The sequence below is a fragment of the Hemiscyllium ocellatum genome, chromosome 3, assembly GCF_020745735.1.
Source record: "Hemiscyllium ocellatum isolate sHemOce1 chromosome 3, sHemOce1.pat.X.cur, whole genome shotgun sequence".
NCBI lineage: Eukaryota > Metazoa > Chordata > Chondrichthyes > Orectolobiformes > Hemiscylliidae > Hemiscyllium > Hemiscyllium ocellatum.
The window spans coordinates 103,068,545-103,093,969 of NC_083403.1; the positions used below are offsets into that span (position 1 = coordinate 103,068,545).

Consider the following 25,425-nt stretch of genomic DNA (forward strand, 5'->3'; position numbering starts at 1 on the left):
AAACACTGCTTGTAGCAAAGGCTGTTAAGAATTGAAAGTGTGAAAAATCAGTAATGGTTGAAAAGGTTGTTTTAATTAGAAAGGGATGTTTTGATTTAGTCTATCTTATGATAGTAAAATACACCACAGAACCACAGTTTTATGAATGAATGAAACCATGTTATAGTAAATAACAGGTTAGTAAAGGATTATGAATGAATGAACAGGAACCTGATATTAATGAATATAGCGAGCTGATGAGTGAGTTAATAAAAATAACCTATAGCTCTCTCTGACTTTCTCTAAAACACAGGCAGAAGAGCAGTTAATCTCAAAGGTATGGAGCGAGAACATGGAAGATCAGCAAGGTGTGTGCTGGAATAGTTTAAAAGTAATGAGAAAATGAATGGAAGTCCTGTAGCACAACAGTGGTGAATAGTCTGCTTCTAGGCCAGAAGTACCATGTTCATAATCCCACTCCAGGACTTGATGGCCAAAGAAGACATGTTCAAAACAGGTTACGTACCAACTTACAAATTAATAGCATTTGGTAACAGTGGCAGAATGCCTTGGTCAGTAATTCTGTGCTTCTACCATCACTCTCCAAAGCAACATGCACATAAAAATATACGTTCCTTCAGGGAAGGATAGGAGCTATATGCTCAGAGGGCTGGAAAGCTGGCTGGATCAGGGTAGGCTTGTTTGGTACCAACAGCATAGGGTTGTTCTCTTTTCTGACTGTGGATGATTTGGAACCAGCCTCCTTGTTCTATATAAGGTGGAGGTCATTGTCCTGGGAATTGGACCTGCCTTCAAGTAGAAAATTCAAGAATAAGCCTTCAGACATGAATGTGGGTTAAAGAAGCAGATAAGCTTGAGATAGAAATTATGTCAGGTGACACTAAATATGTGAAAATGTGGTCATAGTGGATGTGTGGTTAGAAGTAATTATCATGAAGTCCCATCAATCAACAGAAAACTTATAATCTTCAGAATATAGAGAACTGGTCAATGAGAGAATGCGGCACAGTGAGGGAAGATGCATAGGTTTGATATTTTAAAAAACAAGGAGCAGTCTGAGAGGGGAAAATGGGTTACTGTGAAATTGCAGACCCAGAGTCTAGCGGAATTAATGTGAACACTGGTAACCATTGGGGAGTATGAGGGTTTTTTCTCTTAAATTGGGACAAACTTAGACTGCAAACAGCAGAATAAGAATGAGATATAAAGCATTTCAGAGGGCATTGGATTGTTATTTGAAAAGTATGTGCAGGACCAAGGGGAAAGACTGGGTAGGAAAAGGTAAATTATCCCTTCAGAGAACTGGCCCAAACATGAAAGGCTGAATGGTCTCAAGGTGTGCTGTAAACATATATTTCATGAAGCTCACTCAGGGTCATAAGTGACACCAAGTTTGCAAACAACCTACTTCAATTTCAAGCTATTACTGGGAGTATATAGTTGAAGCAGCAAACTTTGAAGTTAGGACCAAAAACAATGGCTTCATTCCTCCCAATATTTAAACCAGAAGAATCTTCTGCTCATTCAGCATTTGATTTCAGACAACTGCTTGAGGTAGTGACCTAATTAAATGTAGGCCATCTGCTCATTCCTCAACTTATTATACCACTGCATATTCCTTTTCAATTGCTTGTAAGAGACTCCCATTTTCAACCTAAATGAGCAATATGACTGAAGAAAAGGATACCCAAAGTGGTTTCCAGTTGCTTTCCTCACATTTACTTAAAGAAATACAAGTTCCCTTCCTGAAAGACCTTCCCTCCACCTGTTGTCAGCCATTGAGCTTGAGTTTCCTTAAGTAGATTAGTAATTGAGCAATGGTACAGGACTTGAAAGTGAGATGGACCAGGGTATCATCAGCATGCATGTGAAAACTAACACCATGCTTTCAGATGAAAAGAGAGTAGATGAAAAATTGGACAGATTATGCAGAAGCAGAAAGAGATGTCATTGCAACTGTAAGTCTGGTTATGATTTGATAGTTCAGAATGAAATCAGGTGGAAGCACTCTCACCCAGCTCACCAGCTATAGAGAAGATTAGAGAAGGATGATGTGATCAACATGTCAGGTTGATAAGGGGGATGGGGACTGTAATTTACACTGTCGTCATTTACATAGGATGTCATTTGTGACTTCCGCAAGAATAAGGACTTGGCAAGGAAAGTGAGGTTTGAGAGGATATGATTGTACCTATGATAAGGTCAAGAGATGTTTTTGAGGAGGGGAGATAATAGCAGATTTAAAGATGATAAAGACAACATCTAGGGATAGAGAACCATTAATAGTTTTTCTAACAGTGGAGGGCCTGGAGGGGAAGTCGGTTGTTAGCAGTTTAATGGGAATTAGGTTGGGAGAGTAGGAGATTGTGCTCACCTTGTCTGTGGGACCTGAGAGGATGATGAATTGGACAGAAACTGGAAAAGGATGTGAGCTCATGAATGTGACAGACGGTATTTGAAAGCAAGTTTGGCTAAAGGAAAGAGAAGGGTGTGGGAGAGGCAGCTGATGAACTGTCTCAACCTGAGCAAAGATGACCATGAGCTCCTCACACAAAGGTTTTAACTTAGGGCAGAATATTGTAAGAAACACTAGAATAATATTTTGGGAGTGCCATGGATAGTTTAGTGCCTATCTGCATATGCAGGCTGCTACTTGGTTTAACATCATATCTAAAATATGGCATCTCCTACCATGTAGCATTCCCTGGATCTGTACTACAATAAATCATCAGACCAGGTTTTGTATTGAAACGTGACAGGAATTGTTTAGCATTAGCTGTAAATTAACTCAGCATATACAATAACAGGCATATAATTCACCAGTAAAGCAAAATAGTTTATGCAGGTGCGTCAAAGAGGTAGTTCAAATTCCTCAATGGGATTTTTCTGAGCAGAGAGAAGTCACGCAGATCAGGTATACCACATTCAGTCCAGTAGAGTGGCAAAAATCTGTTTCAATGGAGAAATAAGCCACCTTCATACTTTAAAACAAAGTTTACTACATTCTTTGGAAAGTGAAACATTTACTTGATTGATCTATAAAAAAAATTCTAAAAACTTATACATTATCACAGAAGGCTGTGGAGACTAAATCATTGAGTGTATTTAAGATAGAGATTGACAGCCTCACAGTGCCACAGACACATTCTAACTGTCTACATAGGTTTCCACTGGATGCTCTAGTTTCCTACCACAGTCCAATGAGGTGCAGGATAGGTGGAGTAGCCTTGGTAAATACAGGGTTATGGGGGTAGGGTGGGATTTTGGGTCTGAGTGAGATGCTCTTTGGAGGTTCGATGGTACAAATTGCCTCTTTCTGTACAGTAGGGATTCTATGAGAACAGGGTTGAGAAACAAATCAACTACGATCAAACAATGACAGACACTATTGACTTAAATTTTCCACTTATACATTACAATCTTAGTAGATCTTAAAATGGGTGATCTATCACGTCCAAGAATATGGTAATGGCTTCCTGTGCCACTTCTGAAAACAGGAATAGCAATAAACGTCCAGATATTTACTTTGAATTACAGAAGGTGCAACTTTAAATATGGTCAATTTATTGCACTTCTTCTATCCTCAAAGTAGTTTGTTCAAAATAACCAATTTCAAACGGATTGCAGTTTACAACAGTACTATTTAAAGAACTATGATTCTTGTAATTAACAAATTTATAAAAGCTTTTCTGAATAATCTTCTGATTAACTGAACAGATTATCAGCATCATGCCTATAACTCGACACTTGATAGCACTGAACCAGAGTACCGCTGAAGAAAAGGATAATTAGAAGGACAAAATTCCATAACAGGATCAACTGTAGGTTAAACCACATCACTAAAGTATCAGCCTTGGCTCAGTGCCCAGCAAATAGCAGGTACACATTACACTTGAGCACACGTTCTAAGTGAACAAAGTTAATGTACTACTGAAAAATTAGTGTTATTGCAAATGCTCAAATGAGAGGTCATACTAACCACCCATTCATGTCTCAGGTGGATGGCAAAGGTACCATTCAAAGGGCATGGGAGCTCTTTCCAATATATTTGCCAACAAACATATCCTACAACCATTGCCAAACACGATCAATATCATGTTTACCATTATATCATCACAACTTTTAAGACCATAAGACATAGGAGTGGAAGTAAGGCCATTCGGCCCATTGAGTCCACTCCACCATTCAATCATGGCTGATGGGCATTTCAACTCCACTTACCAGCGTTCTCCCCGTAGCCCTTAATTCCTCGAGACAACAAGAATCTATCAATCTCTGCCTTGAAGACATTTAGCGTCCCGGTCTCCACTGCACCCTGTGGCAATGAATTCCACAGGCCCACCACTCTCTGGCTGAAGAAATGTCTCCGCCTTTCTGTTCTGAATTGACCCCCTCTAATTCTAAGGCTGTGTCCACAGGTCCTAGTCTCCTCGCCTAATGGAAACAATCTCCTACCTTCCACCCTTTCCAAGCCATGTATTATCTTGTATGTCTCTATTAAGTCTCCCCTTAATCTTCTAAACTCCAATGAATACAATCCCAGGATTCTCAGCCGTTCCTCATATGTTAGACCTACCATTCCAGGGATCATCCGTGTGAATCTCCACTGGACGCGTTCCAGTGCCAGTATGTCCTTCCTAAGGTGTGGGGACCAAAACTGGACACAGTACTCCAAATGGGGCCTTACCAGAGCTTTATAAATTCTCAGTAGCACAACGGTGCTTTTATATTCCAACCCTCTTGAGACTCTTTGGAACTTTGCAGTGTGCAATTTAACTGCCACATTTCCCATAACAACGGTTACACTTCAAAAATACTCCCAAATGCTTTGGATGTGAGTTGTTGCAAATTAGTTTTCTTTTCATTATATTTTTCATTTATTATTTTCATTTCTCCAAACTGTTTTACAAACTTATCAAAAGTAATGAGATTTCTCTGCTATATTTCACTGTGTATAATGTAAAAATGTATTGTAATTAAACAAATATATTCAGTATATGTGATACATCTGATAAGAATAAGTTGTACCACTATCACAAATCCTAACTCTTGGAAAGGATCCAAAAGTATAATCACATAACACCAGGTTATAGTCAACAGATTTTTTGGAAGTACAAGCTTTCAAGGGGTTGCTTCTTCGTTAGAATCAGAGGACAGAGAATTTTTAGTGCAAAATCAAAGTGTCATACAAGCGATGTGAAGTATTGAACAAACCTAGATTGCTGTTAAGACTTTAATCACTTAGAATGAGGATGCAGGTTTCAGGTGATTGTACTCCCAAAACCTCGTATTTCCAAATAAACCTGGTGTTGTGTGATTTTTAAATTTTGCCCACCCTAGTCCAACACCAGCATTTCCACATCAAAATATAATCAACTTTAGGAAAAAAAAGTAAAGAGTCATGTAATCTATGAATTCTGCCTCCGAAGTCATGCGGCTTGGGTACCACAGAGACTAGGGATCCAGGTTGTACACTGTTGAAAAGCAAGGGCTAGGCTTAACAATTTTAGATAAAGGCAGAAGCAAAACATGCTTCTTATTTCAAACCTTGTCTCAGAAAGACTGACGAGGGGGAGGGAATGAAATAAGGCAGCACTTGTTGCTGTCCGCAGACAAAAAGAGTCCTCTCTGTTAGTTAATAGACTAAATCATGGTAACAGTTTGACCGAGGTCAAAGAAAAGAAACCCACAGTGATGAGTAGGACACTAAAGACATCCCTTTGAGGCTGGAGGAGAAATGAAACTTGGGCCTTGATACTGAAAGGAGAAAGTGACGACTGCAGATGCTGGATATCAGAGTCAAGAGTGCGGTGCTGGAAAAGCCCAGCGTGTCAGACAGCATCCAAAGAGAAGGAGAATTGACGTTTCAGGCAATTCATTCAATTCCTGATGAAAGGCTTATGCCCAAAACATTGATTCCCCTGCTTCTCAAATGCTGCCTGACCTGCTGTGCTTTTCCAGCCTTACACTTTCCACCCTTAGTGCTGAAAGTTGGTTTGGAAATTCTCAAGAGGACAAAGAGAGGGGAGAGGGGATTTGGGACAGTTACTGCATGTTACAACTCAGTGAAATGGGAACACATTGAAAGTTGGGCACTGTTTCCTGAAAAGACTGCAATTCTGCAGAAAGCATGCTGTAAATATATGTGGCTTGGGATTATTGGTCATACTTAAAAAAAGTGAATAAGCATTATATTTTCATTTGTTTAGAACATTAATTACCAACTCAGTCATTGACATTGATTTTAGGTGGTTTGATAAGTGTCCATAATAAGATTTATATAAGCAATTTATTGTGAAATGTTACCAAGGGGCTTCTTAACACATTGGAATATAAAATTTGACAGTACGCTTCATAAGGACATATTGAGAGGTGATCAAAACTTGGTTGAGGGGCAGGATTTAATTAACACCTTTCTAATTATTACTCTGGATTTACACAATGACTGTAAATATTCCACAAATGAAAGATCATGGTCTCTGAATCCACATCAATGCACTGAGTGCACACAACAGCACCACAGGCACTGAATTCATAAAATTATATTTCTATAGTTGGCACATGCAAAAAAAATGGCAAACTCAATTCTTTCAGGTCATCCTATCTAACAATGAAATGGTGCTTGTTCAATGAGCTGCAAGTTGACATCCAACTGCAAACCACATATTCAGAAACAAAATGAAACTAAAATTAGATGTTAGGAAAAAAACAAACATTCACATTGGGAATAGTTAGAACCTACAATTCTTTGCCATAAATTGAACTAGAAGAGAGGTTGCTTGAAAACTGACTTGGTCAGGGCTGTGGACACTATGCTAGAGTAACATCAATGCAGCTTTAGAAGATATAATGGTCTGTTTCTATGCTCAATGTGCCATGACCTTATGAAACGATGGCCTCAACATGTTTTAGCCTTTCCTGAAACATGTTTACTTCCCTGGGATTTAAAAAGAAGAGTTTCAGCCTTTTAAGTGTACCATAATTCTGAGAGATTTAAAAAGAAAAGACCTGTTTTTGCATTTAGAATTCAGCAAAGGAAGATAGAATTCAAAACAATCAACTGAACAGCAAAGACTCTCTCATCAAATTCAATTGTTCTTGCATAGAGGTGTTTGGATTAAAACAAATACCAATACTGTCACAAGTGCTTTTACTAGTGGAATACAACAAGTCACAAAATACAGGACAAGTGAAAATGAAATTGGCAGCTCACATCTACTGGAAAACGTTGATCTTCATGCTGTATATTCATTAAGGTAGCAAGTTCATGATAAGTCCCATAAACAGTTTATGCGGCATTAGTGTTAAAGCAATTAATAAAAATTGTATGGCTGTGCAGGGAATGTCTGCAATCATTGATTCATCTGTAAACCGCAGGAGTATTTACACAAATGAATTAGTGCTTTCTGGATTGACACGAATGATTCGAGATCCATTGCGGAGCTCCTGGAGCTGCTTGGCTGGTGTTCCAACTCCTTCCTCAAAACGTTTCTCCACCACGGGGAGCACAGTCTCATACAGGAATGAAACATTCTCGCGAATGAAGACTTTCTTTTCTGGGTCCTGCTCACAGCGCAGGCTGTAGTCGACATGTTGCACAGCCACCAGGATGATCTCACGCAGGCTTTCCAAAAGGACCATGTGCAGCTCAGGGAAGTACAGCTTCAGCCCTTCCTCCAAGAAGGCCATCAGTTGCTTTGTGAAGGCCACAATGGTGTAGCTGAGATTGACCCAGCAGTCGTCACCAGTGTATTGATCAAAATTGGTGATGCCACTGGCTTTCATCTCCTCCTTCAATTTTGCCAAGGCTTCAGGCGTCATCAGATTCATTCTTCGCCACATCTCTTCTGAATTCCGGTGCTTGGTGGCCTCCATGATAATGCCCTTGTAGCTGTGTAAGGCTGCCTTGATATCTTTGACCAGCAGCGCCTGAAGAGTGAAGGTGAGGTCCAGGCCGATCTCACTGAGCTTGCTGCAGTGTTCTTTGGCCACTTCCACACACTCGGCCGTGGTCGACAGGCTCTCCTTGCTGTCAAATACCTGCTTGCTGAAGGCGTCCACAAACAGCCGAGTGGCTGAGCGCGACCACACCACAAAGGCTGAGTAACAGCCACTGTCACCAGCAAAGTCCATCTCAAACTCCTTGGCTGTATCCAGCAGACCAGTAAAGAAAATGTTGCAGAGTTTGTGGATATACAGCAGGGTGGCACCCTCAATGCGCAGCTGCCGGATTGCTGTCTGCACAGCAGCCGCCCGGTTCTTCAGGAAGAGTTCACAGGCTTTGGTGGACTGACCCAGCCGGATCAGTTGAGAAACAGCACGGCGGGTTGCCCGTGGACCACCTCGAAGCGAGCGGCCTGGAGACAACTCATACATCAGCACATCAGTCAGGCGGCGGACCCTCTGATCTATGCGACTCCTCAGCTGGCGCACCCCAGGCTGGCTGGTTGCTCCACTCAGGTACTCAGTCAATTTGTCCAGCAGGTCAACAGCCCCTTCAAAGTCCCGCTGAGCAATACAGACATCTAGGTCCTCAGGCAGCTCTTGAATCCATTCCAGGCTCAGGTCCACCAACTCCATGGCTGGATCAGATTCATCCTCAAATGGGTTAGTTTTTGGTGACAGAGGCCTTTGTTGCTTCTCTTCCTCAGCCACCATCAACCGGGCCTTGGCTTCCTCTTTCTCCACCTCCAGGCGCTCAGTCAGGGCCTTGTTCTTCTTGGTTTGGTCCAGGATCTCCAGCCACTCCTTCTTGACCTTGGCGTTCTCGGCCTGGAAGACTCGCGTGTCGGGGAACCTGAGGATCTTGAACATGTCCCGCATGGGCCCGTTGTCCTTGACATTAACCACTGCGAAGCTATCCAGTGGATACAGGGCGTCGTAGCGGTAGCGAACGGCCCCACGGCGGCTGGGCAGCCAGGCGGCCACCAGCAGACAGTCGTTCATGAGGAAGGCGTGCACCCTCTGGATCTGGGCGGCGCTCTCAGCATCGCATTCGAGCAGGTCGCCGTTGTAGACCAGGTAGCGGCCCGGGGTCTGCAGGATGTCCTGGCAGCCCTCCACCTTCTCCAGCAGGGTGGTCAGGGTGCGCTGCTTGTGCTCCTCGGCCTCCCGGGGCAGGATGAGGAAGGCCTCGGAGGAGCTGGTGGTGGTGGTGGCGGTGCTGCTGGAGGAGCCCAGGGAGGACGCCGAGGTCCCGCCGCCGGTGCCCACGGGGGGTTGCAGCTGGCGGGAGCCCTGCTGCTGCTGCTCCCGGTCAGCGGTTAACAGCATCTGGGTGAGGCCATCCATGATCCCCTTCTGCTCGGTGAGGATGTGACTGAGCTGGTACATCTCACTCTCCAGGTAGGAGATCTCCCGGGCCGTCTCGATGAACTGCCGGTAGTTCTTGTAGACGTTCTTCTTCAGGTTCTGCGCCGTCTCGTCGGCCAGGCTCTGGATCTTGTGCCGGTGCTCCTGCAGGTCGCGGTCACCGTCCGACTGCTGCGACAGCTGCTTCACGTACTGGGCCGGCTCGAAGCGGGGGGCTTCCAGCTGCCGCCGGAGCCTGGAGGCCACGTCCGCCGCCATCTTACCGCCGACGGGAACCTGACTGACAACCTACCGGGCTCCGGCCCACGCTCAGCGCCGAAGGGGAGGCCTTGTCTTGCCTTCCGGCTCCACTCACTCCTCCAGGCGGCCGACAACCCAACCTCAGACCCACCGCACTCCCAGTCATCACACGACGATTGGCTGACCATGAACAGTAACCCGTTGTCCCATTGGTCACACCGAGCCAGTCCCCGCGTACGATTGGCTGACCATGAACAGTAACCCGTTGTCTCATTGGTCACACCGAGCCGGTCCCCGCGTACGATTGGCTGACCATGAACAGTAACCCGTTGTCCCATTGGTCACACCGAGCCAGTCCCCGCGTACGATTGGCTGACCATGAACAGTAACCCGTTGTCCCATTGGTCACACCGAGCCAGTCCCCGCGTACGATTGGTTGGCCGCGCCCAGTGACCCGCAGTTTCATTTGTCGCTGTGAACGGCCCTCGAGATCACGATTGGCTCAAATTATGTGCATCCTATTCCAGAATTTTAAACATCACACAACACCAGGTTATAGAGTCATAGAGATGTACAGCATGGAAACAGACGCTTCAGTCCAACCTGTCCATGCCGACCAGATATCCCAACCCAATCTAGTCCCACCTGCCAGCACCCAGCTCATATCCCTCCAAACCCTTCCTATTCTTATACCCATCCAGATGCCTCTTAAATGTTGCAATTGTACCAGCCTCCACCACTTCCTCTGGCAGCTCATTCCAACAGGTTTAATTGGAAGCACACTTGCTTTCGGAGTGACGCTCCTTCATCAGGTGATTGTGGAGGGCTCGATTGTAACACAGAATTTATAGCAACAATTTGCAGTGTGATTTAACTGAAATTATACATTGAAAAATTGATTGTCTGTTAAGTCTTTCATCTGTTAGAATACAGTGATAGTTTCACTTCTTTCATGTGTAAATCACAAAACCTTTTTTTAAAAGTTGCATTCTCAGGTTAGCTGTTAACAATGGTGATAGCTAGACAATATGTTGAAGGTGTTAGCCCCCTGTGTTCTCTGTCTATGACCTGATGTTTAGATTGATTCTAATCTAAAAAGTGACATAACAGAGTTTTACATAAATTCATGCAGTTTTTGAGCTCAGGGTTCTACATGAATGTATGCAGTTTTTGAGCAAAGTGCAATGTAACCCTGCAAGTACAAATTCACCCCACAAAATATATGTGTGCATGTGGGTCTTTGTCTGTCTGTGTGTGTCTGTCTGTCTGGGGTGGGGATTGTGAGTGTGAGAAAGTGTGTGTGTGTGTGTGTGTGTGTGTAGTGAGTGCAGAGTGTCTTAAGTCTGTGAGGGGGTGCATGTGTGGGAGTGTGTGTGTCTATAAGGATGTGTGTTGGTGTCTGTATGGGTGTCTGTGTGTACCTGTGTCCGTGTGAATGTGAGAGTGTGTGAATGTAGGAATATGTGTGTGTATGTGTGTGTAGTGCAATGGTGATCACCTGTAATGTGACATGGACCCAAGGTCCTGTTTGAGGCCCTCCCTATGGGTACCGAACTTAGCTATCACCCTCTGCTCAGCCACTTTCCTCTGCTGCCTGTCCCGAAGTCGACCTTGGAGGATGGTCACCCGAAGGTCTGAGGCTGAATATCCTGGACCACTGAAGTGTTCCCCAACTGGGAGGGAACCCTCCTATCTGTTGATTGTTGTGCAGTGCCCATTCATCCATTGTCGTAGCCTTTGCTTGGTTTCCCCAATGTACCATGCCTCCGGGCATCCTTGCCTGCGACGTATAAGATAGGCACCGTTGGCTGAGTCACATGACAAGGTGGGAGGTGTTCCCACATGTAATAGTGGTATCTATATCCACAATTTGACACGTCTTGCAGTGTCCACCGTGACAAGGTTGTATGGAGTTGTCCTGAGAGCTGGGCAGTTTGCTACGAACAATGATCTGTTTGAGGTTTGGCGGTTGTTTAAAGGCAAGTAGTGGAGTTGCAGGGAAGGTCTTGGTGAGGTGCTCATCCTCATTGATAATGTGTTGCAGGTCATGAAGAACGTGGCTTATTTTTCAGCCCCTGGGAAGTACTGAACAGCAAAGCGTACCCTGTCAGTTGCAGTGTCTGTCAACCTAAACATCAGGTCATAGACAGAGAACACAGGGGGCTAACACCTTCAACATATTGTCTAGCTATCACCATTGTTAACAGCTAACCCAAGAATGCAACTTTTAAAAAAAGGTTTTGTGATTTACACATGAAAGAAGTGAAACTATCACTGTATTCTAGCAGATGAATGGCTTAACAGACAATCAATTTTTCAATGTATAATTTCAGTTAAATCAGTGCAAATTTTTGCTATAAATTCTGTGTTATGATCGAGCCCTCCACAATCACCTGATAATGAAGCGATGCTCCTAAAGCTAGTGCACTTCCAATTAAACCTGTTGGACTATAACCTGGTGTTGTGTGATTTTTAACTTTATACACCCCAGTCCAACACCGGCATCTCCAAATTGCATTGGATAAGGTTGGCTGCTCGCCGATTGGTGGGTATGTTCCATTGCCATTGTTCGTTCCGTGACATCATGCGGCGCTACCATTGGCTGATATGTTAGTGGCTCCATCATGTGATTCGCCCGGTAAAGGGAAAGGTACCTCCTCCTGCTCCATACGTCAGTGGGTTTGTGGACGGGGAGGTGGCGGTGCAGGACGCCATCATGGAGGGTGACTTGTTGATGGCGCTTCAGCTCCAGGCGGCCTGGGGGGAAGAAGATGGCGATGTTCGCTCGAGTCTGAGTACGGTCCCGCAGCCTACGGCGCCCGCCTCCGTGGTAGACCAGGAGTGGGAGCTGATCGACCCGAACCCCGACCTGCACGGCCTGTTCCTGCAGTTTAATGAGTTGTATTTCTGGGGCCGCTTGGCTGGAGTGGAGGTTCGCTGGAGCCCGCGGATGACCCTGTGAGTTGTGGGTAGGCCCCGAGCTCACCGCGGGCTTTTCAAACTGGCAAAGGGAGTTAGTAGCCCTGTCCCACTCCCCTGGCGTCTTGTTGATGCGGTGCGATAAAACTTAATGTCTCATCTAAAAGATCGCAGCGCAAATAACGTATCGGTTGCTCGGTATTGCACAGGATTTGTAATATAGTCGTCCTTGATTTTCATCGAGTCTTACAGCTTGGAAATTGGAGTGTTCGAGTAAGGCAGCTGTACCTTTTCTTGATCTGGAGATGCCGGTGTTGGACTGGGGTGTACAAAGTTTTAAAATAGCATACCAGGCTATAGTCCAACAGGTTTATTTGGAAGCACCAGCTTTCGGAGGCTACTTCATTAGGTCCACAACCACCTGATGATGGTGCAGCACTCTGAAAGCTAGTGCTTCCAAATAAACCTGTTGGACTATAAGCTGGCGTTTGTGGTTTTTTAACTTTTGTGTGGTGAAAAAGCTGACTTTAGTTTTATAGATTTTTGAAGTAGGGGATTTTGAATCTCTGTTTTGCTTTCACTTTACAAAAAAATCACTTACTGCAAATTTGGATAGACTTGACAATGTAATTTTGACAGATCTGCCTTAAATCTTTATTGGTATTCACTGTTTTGCGCTACCTGCCATGCTGAATGAATTGAGCTTGCCCACTGTGGGTCTGTTGCAGTTGTGCAGGTGTGTGCAGCTATGAAGGCAGAGGAGGATTGTGTTCCATCCGCATCAGTGAGCCTTTGCTGAAATTGCGACCCAGGAGAGACTTGGTTGAGGTACGTGCAGAATGCCAATATTTCCTTCCCCCGGGAAGCAGGCTGATACATCTGATAAGATTGTGATCTCACCTCCGTCCTAACTTCACACATTGTTTGTCTGCAATCTTTGTTCTGGCATTAAATGTATCTGAGCAACTGAATTCTCTGAGAAGTACAAGTAGGTGGTTCAGCCTCTTTAGAATGTTCTATCATTCAGTGAGACTGTGACTGTTCTCCTAACAACACTTAGAAATTGTTGTCTAATGGCACTGTATCCTGCAAGTTAGGATTTCCTTCTGTAAACATGCTTGTAAGGAACACCATCCTCTCCTGAAGATGGTGCTAATGATGGAAGCTGGAGAGTATATGAACCACCTTTAACAAATTCAAGGCCACTCTTAGCCTTGAAAGTTACAATGGTTCTGAAATTCCATTCTGACTAAGGAAATGGGTCTCAATTTATCATTATTTCAAAAATCATGTGAGGTAGTGGCTGTAACATGTTTTCTAAGGTGACAGACTTCCATATTGCAACTGATGTTTATGTTCCTACTTCAGATAGATAATTTGGTTCACTGAGGCAGATGGACATTTTTTTGAGAGATTTGTAAGTACAATACAAATGCAAAATTACTTCCATTCCTGTCTGCTTGTCCTACACCTCAATATATCCTATAAATTAACACTTTATCTTGAAGATAACCTTTGGACCAAGCAGAAGTTTTTGCCATGAAGTTTTGTGCTGTTTTACTGAAAGATGTCTAGTTTATTTGGATTTGCGGCCTGTAACAAAGTGTCAAAAAGTTTAATGACAAAGCAAACTGTTTATTGATTGGAAATAAACCAAAAGACAGATGCTGGAAAGCTGAAACAGGCTCTTGTTTCCAATAATGAACCACAAATTGTGAAGAAACTCAGCAGGTCTGGTAATTTTGATAGTCACTGGACCATAAACTTTGATTCTGCTTTCTCCGTACATTCTGCCGAACCGGTGTTCCTTCAGCAGTTTCTGACTTTTTTTATTATTGAAAACCAGTCTATTTCATATTTCTGTGGTTCTTTTATTTTTATTGAAGTTTAGAGATGTAATGATACTTCCCCTAAGTGAAGATCAATAATATCTTGTTAACTTGATAAGTTTCCTTTTAGTAATTTATCACCACTTGTAGCGAGAGCCCATGTACTGTATACTGATATACTTTCTACAGTCCCTCAGTCATGCTGTTTATCTTCTCTGGGAAGACAAAGGTGCATCAGATAACTGGAATCGCAGAAGCAATCAAATCAGTCTTAACAGGAAGTAATGAAAAATCTTGCATCAAACACTAGCAATCGCTTACAATTGAATCGTGCCTTGATGAAAACAGCTTCAATAGCAAAGAGGATACTGGTACAGGATTTTAAAACCAAAAACTGGGGGAAAAAGTGGTTACAATTTGAAAGGTAATAAAATAAATTTGGTGAATTCAGCTGCAAGTTTCTGTTTCAAATATCATGTAGTATTCCCTGTGTAATCTCTGGGAGATTTCCAAAAGTTGCATCAAAACTCTTAGTAATGGAGTGAGGCAAATCTGGGAAATTTGGCCTTGACTAATTTTTAAACTTCTAGAAAAATTGTTTATTTATGGGTCAGTAGTAAGATTTTTAACCGCATGAGGTGGGGCATCTCTATTTCCATGATCATCTTTAAACCTAAGAAGTACTTTATAGGTTACACCATTTTAAAAAGCTCAGATTGTGAATTGACACAGTAAAAGGCAGTTTGCAGCAGTATTGGCTTCTTTCCAGCTTGCTCCAGGCCAAATAACTATCAGTCAGGAAGTCCAAGTTTCTTTGGAGCCTTTCTGCCCATTTTTTTTAATACAAAAAAATCTTAACTTAATTTAAACCAGCAAAAATCATTGCCTTTAAATACTGTAGATTTACTGCATTATCACGATCTCAGCAATGTCTGACTTGTTGGTTGAGGTTGCGAGTGAGATCGCTGCCTGGCGGTAAGTTTTTTTTAATTTAAGGCACAGTTACACTGTGATTTATGTTGTAAAGGTATAATATTGTATTATGTTGAGAACATGAACAACTTGATCAACTAGAAGATTTGAACAACTGGTGCACTCCAGGTCCCATAAGTGTCAGTTAAATAAGACACTTAATGTATTTGCACTTTGTGAAAACCTGCTGAGCAGGGTGACCAATTAAAGTAATTACAGCCTTTTGCTTTCCTAATAGACACTATTACATGAAATGATCCATGCCTTGCTGTTTGTCACAAATAATGACAAAGACCATGATTCTCACGGCCCTGAGTTCCGCAAACACATGTGGAGGATTAACAAGATGAGTGGAGCCAATGTGACGGTAAGTATCAGAGGCAGGATTACACGTGAGAATGATGTCAGGCCCTGCAGGACCAATCTATCACATGTAACATTCTTTTTTTTCAAACACATGGTCTCGCCCCTTTTTCTCTCCTTAACTAGTGATCCTATGTAAGGAGGACTTAACTTTGCTGAACTGACCTTGCGGGCTTGGGTCAGGTGGGAGTGGATTTTGAAGAATTTGTTTTCTATTCATGATTAGAGGAGGACGATTAGATTACTTAGCGTGGAAACAGGCCTTCGGCCCAACAAATCCACACCGACCTGCCGAAGCGCAACCCATCCATACCCATACATTTGTCCCTTACCCAACACTACGGGCAATTTAGCATGGCCAATTCACCTGACCTGCACCCAGAGGAAACCCACGCAGACATGGAGAACGTGCAAACTCCACACAAGTCAGTTGCCTGAGGCGGGAATTGAACCCAGGTCTCTGGCGCTGTGAGGCAGCAGTGCTAAACACTGCCACCGTGCCGACGACTTCAGTGTTCACCTCCTGAACATTGCCTGTTTATCTCAAATGTAATTGCATGTGTGAAGGCTTTGAATCTCATTGTTTATTCTGGCCCATCCTTTTCAGCTGGGAGCTGTGACTATGTAAATTATTGTGTAACCTGTTACAGTCCTATGATCCTGCATCCATGCTTTCCATTGGGAAAGGTGCCTTCAGATCCTTGACCTTAAATCTGAACTTAAACTCCTTTTGCCTTTCTTCAATTTATCCCTCCTTTGAGACATTCCTGAGATTCTTTTGACCAAGATTTTGGTTACGTTTACTAATATCTAATTGTGACACTCCCTGTTGCTTTGCTGTCTGCTTTTAAAAGCTTCCCAAGTTGCTTCATGAAGTTTAAGCCTGATTTTATAACCTGTGAATGACAGCCTTGGGTTCAAACAAAGACAGAAAAGCTGAACTCTGGAGCAGAAATGAGTGACTGTCCTGACGTTAAGGCAGGATTTGAGACTGTGGCATTAAGAAGCTTCTGCAAAAGGAGGCAGAAGGAATTGGAATGGGGGAATGAATTATACCTGGCAAAAACAAGACAGCAGTGATGATGGTGAGGAATTCCTACAATGTAGGATCTCCAGTGTTATCCTTGTCTGAATAACTTTCAGCTGTTTCATTAATGGCTTTCTCTCCATGAGGTCAGGAGTGGGAATGTTTGATTATGCAATGTTCATCATTTGCATCTACTCTGATACTGAAGCATCTCTGGTCCAAATGCGGCTAGGCTTGAGCAGTGTTCAAGTGCGGGTTAAGTGGCAAATAACCCCCCCCCAGGCAATCTCTATCCAGCAGAGGAGATCTCAATGTTGGCCCTTGACACTCAATGGTATTACTACTATTGCATTTTCCCTCTAACATCCAGAAGATTAGCATTGACCAAAAATGGACTGGACCAGTCTCAGATGGCATAGTTGCAGGAGCAGGGCAAAGATGCCTGTCTGCCATCCACCAGGCAGAAGTTAAGAGTACGGTGAAATAATCCCCACTTGTCTGGATGTGTGCAGCTGCAAAAGCACTCTGACTTGGCACCATCTAGGATAAAGCAGCCTGCTTAACTGGCACCCCATTCACCCCTTTACTAATCTCTATCATAAACAGTGTACACTATACAAGTTGTGCTACAACAATTTGGAGTTCTTTTACAGTACCTTTCAAACATCTATCCTTTACACAGATGCTTCTCTCTGGCAATGTCTAATTGCTATTGTCAAGTTCCTCTCCAAGCCCCTATCATTCTGACCTGGAATTATATGTATTTTTTTTTACTGATGGATCAAATAGCTGTGTGTACACTGCAATCCACAGGGGTAAGCAGTGGGCCAAAAAGACACTCACCAACCTCTCAATGGCAGTTAGGGATAGGCTATAAATCTTTCTCTTGTCTAAAACCACCACCCTCACATTATTCCATGAAGGCTTAGGAAACCAATCCAAGGCTTCCAATAGTTAGTGCATTATTCAATTAGGGGGCTTTTTCATATAAAATTCTAGTGTATTCTGTTGAGTCTGGATATGATGTTTGTTTAGGGTGTTAAGGTGAAGTTGGTTTGTAATATTTTGCAAGATAGTGACTGAATTATTGAAAAACATCTTTATTCCTCATTGACAAATAAGTATAGGAAGTTACAGATTAGCCAATAAATGTGCAGTTTATTACAAAATCTAGATCTCTTCCAGATTTATCACAACTTCCACAATGAGGTGGATGAATACCGGCAGCACTGGTGGCGTTGTGATGGGCCCTGTCGAAACAGACAGCCTTACTTTGGATATGTGAAGCGGGCGATGAACAGAGCACCATCGGCTAGAGACCCCTGGTGGGCAGAGCATCAGCAGACCTGTGGTGGAAGCTATAGCAAAGTCAAGGAGCCTGAGAACTACAAGGGGAAGCTAGGAAAATGTGGAGAAAAGCTGGGGAAACTGTCCAATTCACCAAAGGAAGGAAATGGGACTTTGGGTAAGTGTGTGTGTAAGTGTGGCAATGTCACCCCCTTTTCTTATAGGTGGCTGATGTGGTCTCAAACCACCAGAGGAGTAATATCCAGTAAACTAAAGGCTAATGAAGTTGAACCATTATTCTGTAATAATTAGTGAAATTATTTTTTTCCCTCTGGTTGCTTCATTTGAATTTAAATTGAGTTTGAGTGAATGAAGTTACACCTTCATTAAAAGTGTCTGCTCTTCTCAAATGGCCACCATGTTTTGACTACAGTTCAGAGGATGCTCCATTTTATTTAATACCTTGTTTAACAGCTGAATTTGCAAAACAGTTAGTTTATAAATTGTGAATTTGGATTGAAATCCGAATGGATCACTAGTAATTACTGAACCACCTTCAGTGGTGCACCATGAAAAGACAGAAGTAACACTAGAGTTTGTCAAGTGTTTTGCCTTTTGTTATTGTTTCACTTGCTTTACTTTTTTTTGTTAAAGTTCTTAATTTTGGGAGAGGCTGAAATAGGCTGGGGCTGTTTTCCCTGGAGCATTGGGGGCTGACTGTAGAAGTCTATAAAATGAGTGGGATGGGTAGGGTAAAAACACAAGATCTTTTCTCTGGGTTGGGAGAGTCCAGAACTAGAGGGCATGGGTTTAGGGTTGGGGGAGGGGTGGGGTGGTGGTATTTAAATGGGTCCTATGGGGCAACATTTTCACACAGGGTGGTGTGTGTATGGAATGAGCTGCCAGAGGAAATAGTAGAGGCTGGTACAATTACAACACTTCAAAGGCATCTGGATGGGTATATGAATAGGAAGGGTTTGGAGAGGTATGGGCCAAGTGCTTGGCAAATAGGACTTGATCAGTTTTTAGATTAACTGGCCGGCCTGAACGAGTTGGGCAAAGGGTCTGTTTCTGGGCTGTACTGTACATCTCCTTGACCCTCTGACCCTGTCCTTGATGCTATCTGGAAATAGCATGCACTAAGTTGGGGCCCTGTCCACCATGCAGGATGTTCCATATTACTAGTGCAAATTCTTCTACCTACAAGTTGGTTTTTTTTTTCCCTCCAAAGGTCTGACTGACTTCATGGCACATTTTGAGATTGACCATAGTGTGTTTTTAAATTCCTTCATGAGATGTGGGTGGTATTCGTCAGACCTGCATTTACTTCCTTCTAAAGTGGTGGGGAGCAACCTTCTTGAACTGTTGCAGTCATGTGTATGAAGGTCAGAGTTGGAGGAACTCTGCTGCTACTGAACTGACACTAAGCAATATTCTCTATTGTGATTTATTCTCTTTAAGAGTCACTCAGTCTGCTTTCAGAACTCTAACTGCATTTTCTTCTATTCCATTGTCAATCTAAGGGCCTTCAATACTTGGCCATTGTCCAGAATGTCTAACCACTTTTCTTGTATGACTCAATTATTGCTTCCTTCATTCATGAGACTTCTCTACGATGTATGCTACCACACTGCCTATTCAGGCAGTTATCCTTTGGAAATAATAGTGCTGTCAATCACTCAGTGCAATAGATATGGGGTGGATGATATTCTATTCTTCCACTCTGATCTCATCAATGAAAATATTAGACACTGGCTTGTTGCCTGCTCAGACTGAGATTCTAATCAATCTTGGCTAACTGAGGTTTGGCTGCTATTTTTGGATAACCATTCTTACCACTAACTATCTCGTACCTTGTTAGAGACTTCCTATGTCCATAGCCTTAACTTTTGCTATACAACAAATCTGAATTAAATCCTATTTCAGATGAACTTCGCATGATGCACCAGGGCTTCCAAAGCACCAGCCTTGGTGAAAGCCGCTGTTCCTGCATGTGAAGGATTCACAATTTGTTTAATATGTGCATAATTGTAGTTCCTTAGATTAATACAAAGTACAAAATCTGAACTCTTTTATATTCTTCCATCTCAATTGCATTTTTTATAAGGCTTTTAAATCTTTGACAACTTGTTGATGTTGAGTGAGCTTTTTCTGACTATTACCTGATATTATTAATTTCCTACCACTAATTATAAGCACTAGATACTTTTCTGGTCTTGAACATTGCCCTGATTGTCCAATCTGCTGTCTGCTGACCTGAGTGGCTTACTCAAGTGTCTAGCATGGACTCGCCAGCTCAGTATTGTCATCTCCAAACAAATACATTAGATGTTTTTGCACTGTTTACCCTTACTTGATTGTACCACATGATACAGTCCAATTTGTGTAATGTTGAGGTGTAAGCACTGTGAAACAGCTCTGTTAAATAAATCTGATCACTGTGCATGTTGGACTAAAGTTTTGGGTCCAGTAAAATTCCTTCAGATTACTGTCCTTCAGCTTTCATTCTTCTTCACATTTTCAAAATGTGGGTAATTTCTCTTCCTTTTACTGATGCCTTGGTCCAGTTTCTGGCTGCTTTCAATGCAGCAGTCAGTCCTGAAGGTCGCTATTCTTAAGTTCACTGTGCTACTGGCTCCATTGTGACTGCCAGAAATGTCTGCTGCTTCACCTTTTTTAAGCTTGGATACATCTGAGTCAATTGAAAGTCTGAGAACCAAACTCCAGTTACAAACTTTTTGTTAAAGTCAATGATCTAATTCCTATATAGTGATCTTCTGTCTTTTTCTTAAAAGGCAGTTAGTCTTAATATGTTGTCAATAGACCATCTTTATAAATTCTATTCATGATCTTTAACAGAGCCAAACCAAAAACGTCCAACTGGCAGGCAGTTAACTCTCAAACTTTGTTTCTGATCTTCTCAAGTGGCCATGTTTTTGTTTTATTCCTCAGATGCACAACTTTCCTTCATGTCTAATTCATTCTTAAACTGGTCATATCGTTCAACATCTGGGGTTAGTTATATTCCGACCATTACACTTGTTTTTTTGGTCATCTTCCACTGTGGCCACAACTTTATAATCTTTTCTGGGAGAGGAAAAATAAACCTTGGGATCAAAACATCATCTTTAAACTGCTGTTCTCTGCTTCGTGTCTCTATTCTGGCCAGTTGCTAAATGACTAAACCAGACTTGCTCTTTATTTTGAATTATTTTTAATTTGGTGAAACGAAACATATTAAGAGACCTTCTCTCATGAGACACCTGTCAGTGACACTTTTTTTTTATATGAATCTGTTTATACATATACACAGCCATCCAATCCTGCAATGGGGACTTCAACTTGGTCCTTGCAGTCCAGAGATATGGACACTACCACTGCACCATAATACCCTTAATTGTTCTCAATTAACAACCAAATCAAAGTTCTTCAACTTTACAGATTTTCTAATCCACTTAATCAGATGTATTATACCTTTTTTGGAGCAGGTGGGACTTGAATCTGTCTCCGGTCAAGACACTGCACCAAAGATCTCTCCTTCACCTAATTATACATAGCATCAATTCTTCCAATGAAGATGTACAGTGTGAACAATCATGTAACTTTCTGAAGATAACTGTTTGAGAGGCTATAGCCTGAAAACTTGTCTTTAAACCTTTAGACTAAAATGTAATGCTGAATTATAGAACCCATTTACTGCACTAGGAAATAGACAGGCAGGAAGGCCAAAAAAGGGGGGAATCTCAAGGAATGCAAAACATAGGGACACCTGGGCTCACTAAATGTTAACAGAATGCTGTAAGGCAATTAAGAACATTTTGCCTTAGCATTGGTGAATCTGTGTGAACAGGACACCAAGTGGTGATATTCACAGCTGTTCCTTGTGAAATTAATGTTTGATTCTGCCAGGGTTGGAGGATTTGAGCTATAGAGAGGCTGAACAGGCTCGGGCTGTTTTTCCCTGGAGCATTGGAGGCTGAGGGGTGACCTCAGAGGTTTATAAAATCATGAGGGGCATGGATAGGATAAACAGGCCAAGTCTTTTCCCTGGGATAGGGGAGTGCAGAACTAGAGGGCATAGGTTTAGGTAGGGTAAGAGGGGAAAGTTATAAAAGAGACCGAAGGGGCAACTTTTTCAAGCAGAGGGTGGTACGTGTATGGGATGAGATGCCAGAGGGTGTGCTAGAGGATAGTACAATTGCAACATTTTAAGAGGCATTTGGATGGGTATATGAATAGGAAAGGTTTGGATGGATATGGGCCGGATGCTGGCAGGTGGAACGAGATTGGGTTGGGATATCTGGCTGGCATGGACGGGTTGGACCGAAGGGTCTGTCTCCATGCTGTACATTTCTAACTCTGACCCTGAAACAAAACTCTACTATCAAAAATTTCCTAATTAATAGTTAGATGCTGCCAATTATAATGGATTCTTATTACCCCTTGCAAGTGGGGCAATCCACAGAAGAAATCTTTGCTGTTACAAAACCCTGACTTGAGTTCAAAATGATACTAGAGAGAGACCATTTTAGTGCTAAGGCTGTTGAATTCAGTAGAAATTTAACTCTTGGTGCTTATCTGCTATGGATTGAATTTAACTGCATTTTAAGACTTTTTGATTTTTGAGTAGCCATTACCAGTTATTAAATACAAATTCTGTAAAAGGTAATCTTGAAGCTTTAACTTGCTGTTCTTGCAAACCACTCTACACATCTTACAGACTGTTCCATTGTCAATTCTAACTAACCAGATCTTCTGTCTTATTTGAACTTGAATCACAAACTTGAAAAGAAGACATGTTTAATTCGAGACTAATCATTTTAAATACAACCTTGCAGTAACATTTCAGCCTCGGGTACAGAACGATTCTGTGCTTAAGATAAAAAGCAGGAGTCTGCTCCCAACTTAATTATTCTAAATCTAACATTGAAGAGATCCTGACACAATCTGTCGGGAAGCCATTGTATGGTCAAAAGTTTGCCCTCCTTGCTAAGAAGCCATTTTGTAAAACAATTGTATAAGACATGTGAGCTGTCCAAGGTTCCTTTATGAACACTCCAATTAGCTCAGACTGAACCTCTTTAATAGGAGTTTATCTTGCTAGCAGGTGTCTAATTTGGTGAGCAGTGTTTTTTTTGTTCCCACCTGATGGATAGCTCAAAGCCTGTAGGAGTGATCAGTCAAGTGTACGTAGATCTGTCAACTAACTTCCTTACGAATTATTGTCTTTCACTGATGTCTAAGAACATGCAAACTTTTGTATAAAGGAAGCCACTTTGTATCAGTATATCGGAGTAGCCTGCTGGGGCACTTCAGGAGCTGGTAAACTACTCTCTCCTAGGTTATTAAAACCTAGTTAGTTTAACATTATAGGTAACAGTGATGCTATTAGTGAATAAAGGGGATGACTAAAATTAAACTAAACTGTCTTTGTTTCAGACTTCCACAGAGTATGATCTCTGGGATGAACCAAGGGAGGCTTTACAGATGAGTCCACAAGAGTTTCGCTAGGCTGTCTCAAATCTGTAATTAAACTTTGGCTGACTGGACCTGTTAAATAAATGTTTATCTCTTCCCTGTTCAGGTAAATCCCCAGGCATGGATTGTCATTCTGTTGTTCCATTCAATGGAAAAGGCCATGTCCTTGGAGGTAGGAGCACAGAATCAGCTTCTCAACGGACACCCTTGGGGAAGATTCCTGAGAGCAGCAGGTTGCTCAGCCCACCCTCCCAGTTTGTTTCCTTGGGGCATGAATCAGGATCTAGGTCCTGGAATGTTAAATCCAATGAGCAGAGATCTACTCCACAGGCTACACGTTTGTCTGACCCTGTCCCACCAAGTGCTGGCTCACCCTCTGTCCTCACAGGGTGGCTGCTGAAAAACCCCAGTGACCAATTAAGCCCAAAGACTCCTAAAAGATCCGTCAGCAATAATCGGGCTTTTGTCAATGTCAATGGGTCACCTGTTAGGATTGGTAGGACGAAGCCAATCAACTCTGCAAAAGACTCTGTCTTTAAAAGTAGCCGAAAACGGTCTGTCACTGAACTACACAAAATTCCTCGACCACTGGATCAGTCGCCCGTAAGTAAGAGTGCCAGAAAAAAGACTTTTGTTGGGCTGTCCTTCCCTGGAGAGTCTATCGCTCAGGCATTTGAGAGGTCACCGGCACAGAGACAGTCTGCAAAAGCAAGTGGATCTGTTGAGGCAGACCCCAGTGACTGGCAGACCCAAAATGAAATGGTTGCACCAGCATCACAGATGGGCAGTCCTGACACTGTGCCTGTTAACTGTCCAGTCTGTCACTCTTCTGTCTTGTCATCTGAAATTAACCAACACTTGGATTCCTGCCTCCAGTAACCAGGGAGGGGGAGAGTGAGTGAGTACACTACAGTTTTGTATATGAAGCTATGGATCGTGGGTTTTTTAATGTTGTCGAAGTCTGTGGAAACCTCCATTTGGAGAGTTAAACTCTTTTTTTTTCCTTCAACTCTTGGTTTTAAAGAATGATATTCTGTACAGTGTATTTCAAAGATGTTGTTCATGCAACCTAATGTATAATGTAAACTGTTTCCTTTTACCCTTCACTATGAAGTAACATGTTCTATTTTTATGTAGATTGTGTAACCTTTTTTATCTTTGGAAACTAAATTATGTACCATGCCAATAAAGTTTAATTGACCTGATTGTGTTTTATATTTGAAATAATACTTAGATTTTTGAGGACAGCTACATAAATGGCTTGTCATTGCTCTTTTTTTTTTAAAACTCAATTAACACTTGCTCAATTTAATGTATAGTTCTTTGGTAAGGGCTCTTGTAGTGTCACTGTCTCTGTGCACAAAGGTCCAGGTTCCAGTCCTAGCTATCATACCATGACCAAACTTGATCCAGAATATTTGCACTTCCTCTGAGGAATCAAATGATCATGATGAAACTAAATGTTCTCTGCCTGCCTGCCTGTTCCCTATGATTGTGATACCCACAACTTTTTTTTTATATAGGATCTTTGTGGGTTAATGCCTTTGATTATTCTAGTTCACTGTCCAGCATTATAGAACACCACCATTAGAGGTCTCCCCCAGAATGGGACCAGCTCTGACCCTTTTGCTTTTTTGCCCCTGAAGATATTCTTGTTTCTGGGATAGCCAGCTCTAGTAGAGCAGGAAGCAGAAAGAGAACCATTTTCCTGAGATCTGCTGTTGGGGTTGGGGGTTTGACCCTGCTCCACTCTAAGCCATTTAATTGGAACAGTAGACTTAATCTAATCAAATGGTGGAGGTGATAGCAAGGGGTTGAATGACATGCTGCTGCTTGCCTCTCTTGTTAAGGAATGAGAATTAAAAAGCTGAAATTCCCTCAGTTAATTCTTTTGTCATATGACAACTTCATGATTACAATCTTTTCTGGAAACTAAACCTGATAAGTTGAATAGTGGGTGGCACAGTGGTTAGCACTGCTGCCTCACAGCGCCTGAAG

The 25,425-nt window shown here is 42.4% G+C and overlaps 2 protein-coding genes across 2 annotated transcripts; one reads left to right on the forward strand and one right to left on the reverse strand.

Moving 5' to 3' along the window:
• Positions 1–7,116: 7,116 nt before the first annotated feature.
• exoc8 (exocyst complex component 8) lies at positions 7,117–9,751 on the reverse strand. Its single transcript, XM_060852338.1, has one exon. It carries the CDS (start codon positions 9,568–9,570, stop codon positions 7,384–7,386), a length of 2,187 nt encoding a protein of 728 aa, XP_060708321.1. The 5' UTR covers positions 9,571–9,751; the 3' UTR covers positions 7,117–7,383.
• A 2,490-nt stretch (positions 9,752–12,241) lies between these two features.
• On the forward strand, positions 12,242–24,632 carry sprtn (SprT-like N-terminal domain). The gene is made up of 5 exons (XM_060821425.1): positions 12,242–12,510; positions 13,200–13,299; positions 15,511–15,639; positions 17,848–18,127; positions 23,534–24,632. Exons 1-5 carry the CDS (start codon positions 12,269–12,271, stop codon positions 24,304–24,306), a joined length of 1,524 nt encoding a protein of 507 aa, XP_060677408.1. The 5' UTR covers positions 12,242–12,268; the 3' UTR covers positions 24,307–24,632.
• The last annotated feature ends 793 nt before the right edge of the window (positions 24,633–25,425 follow it).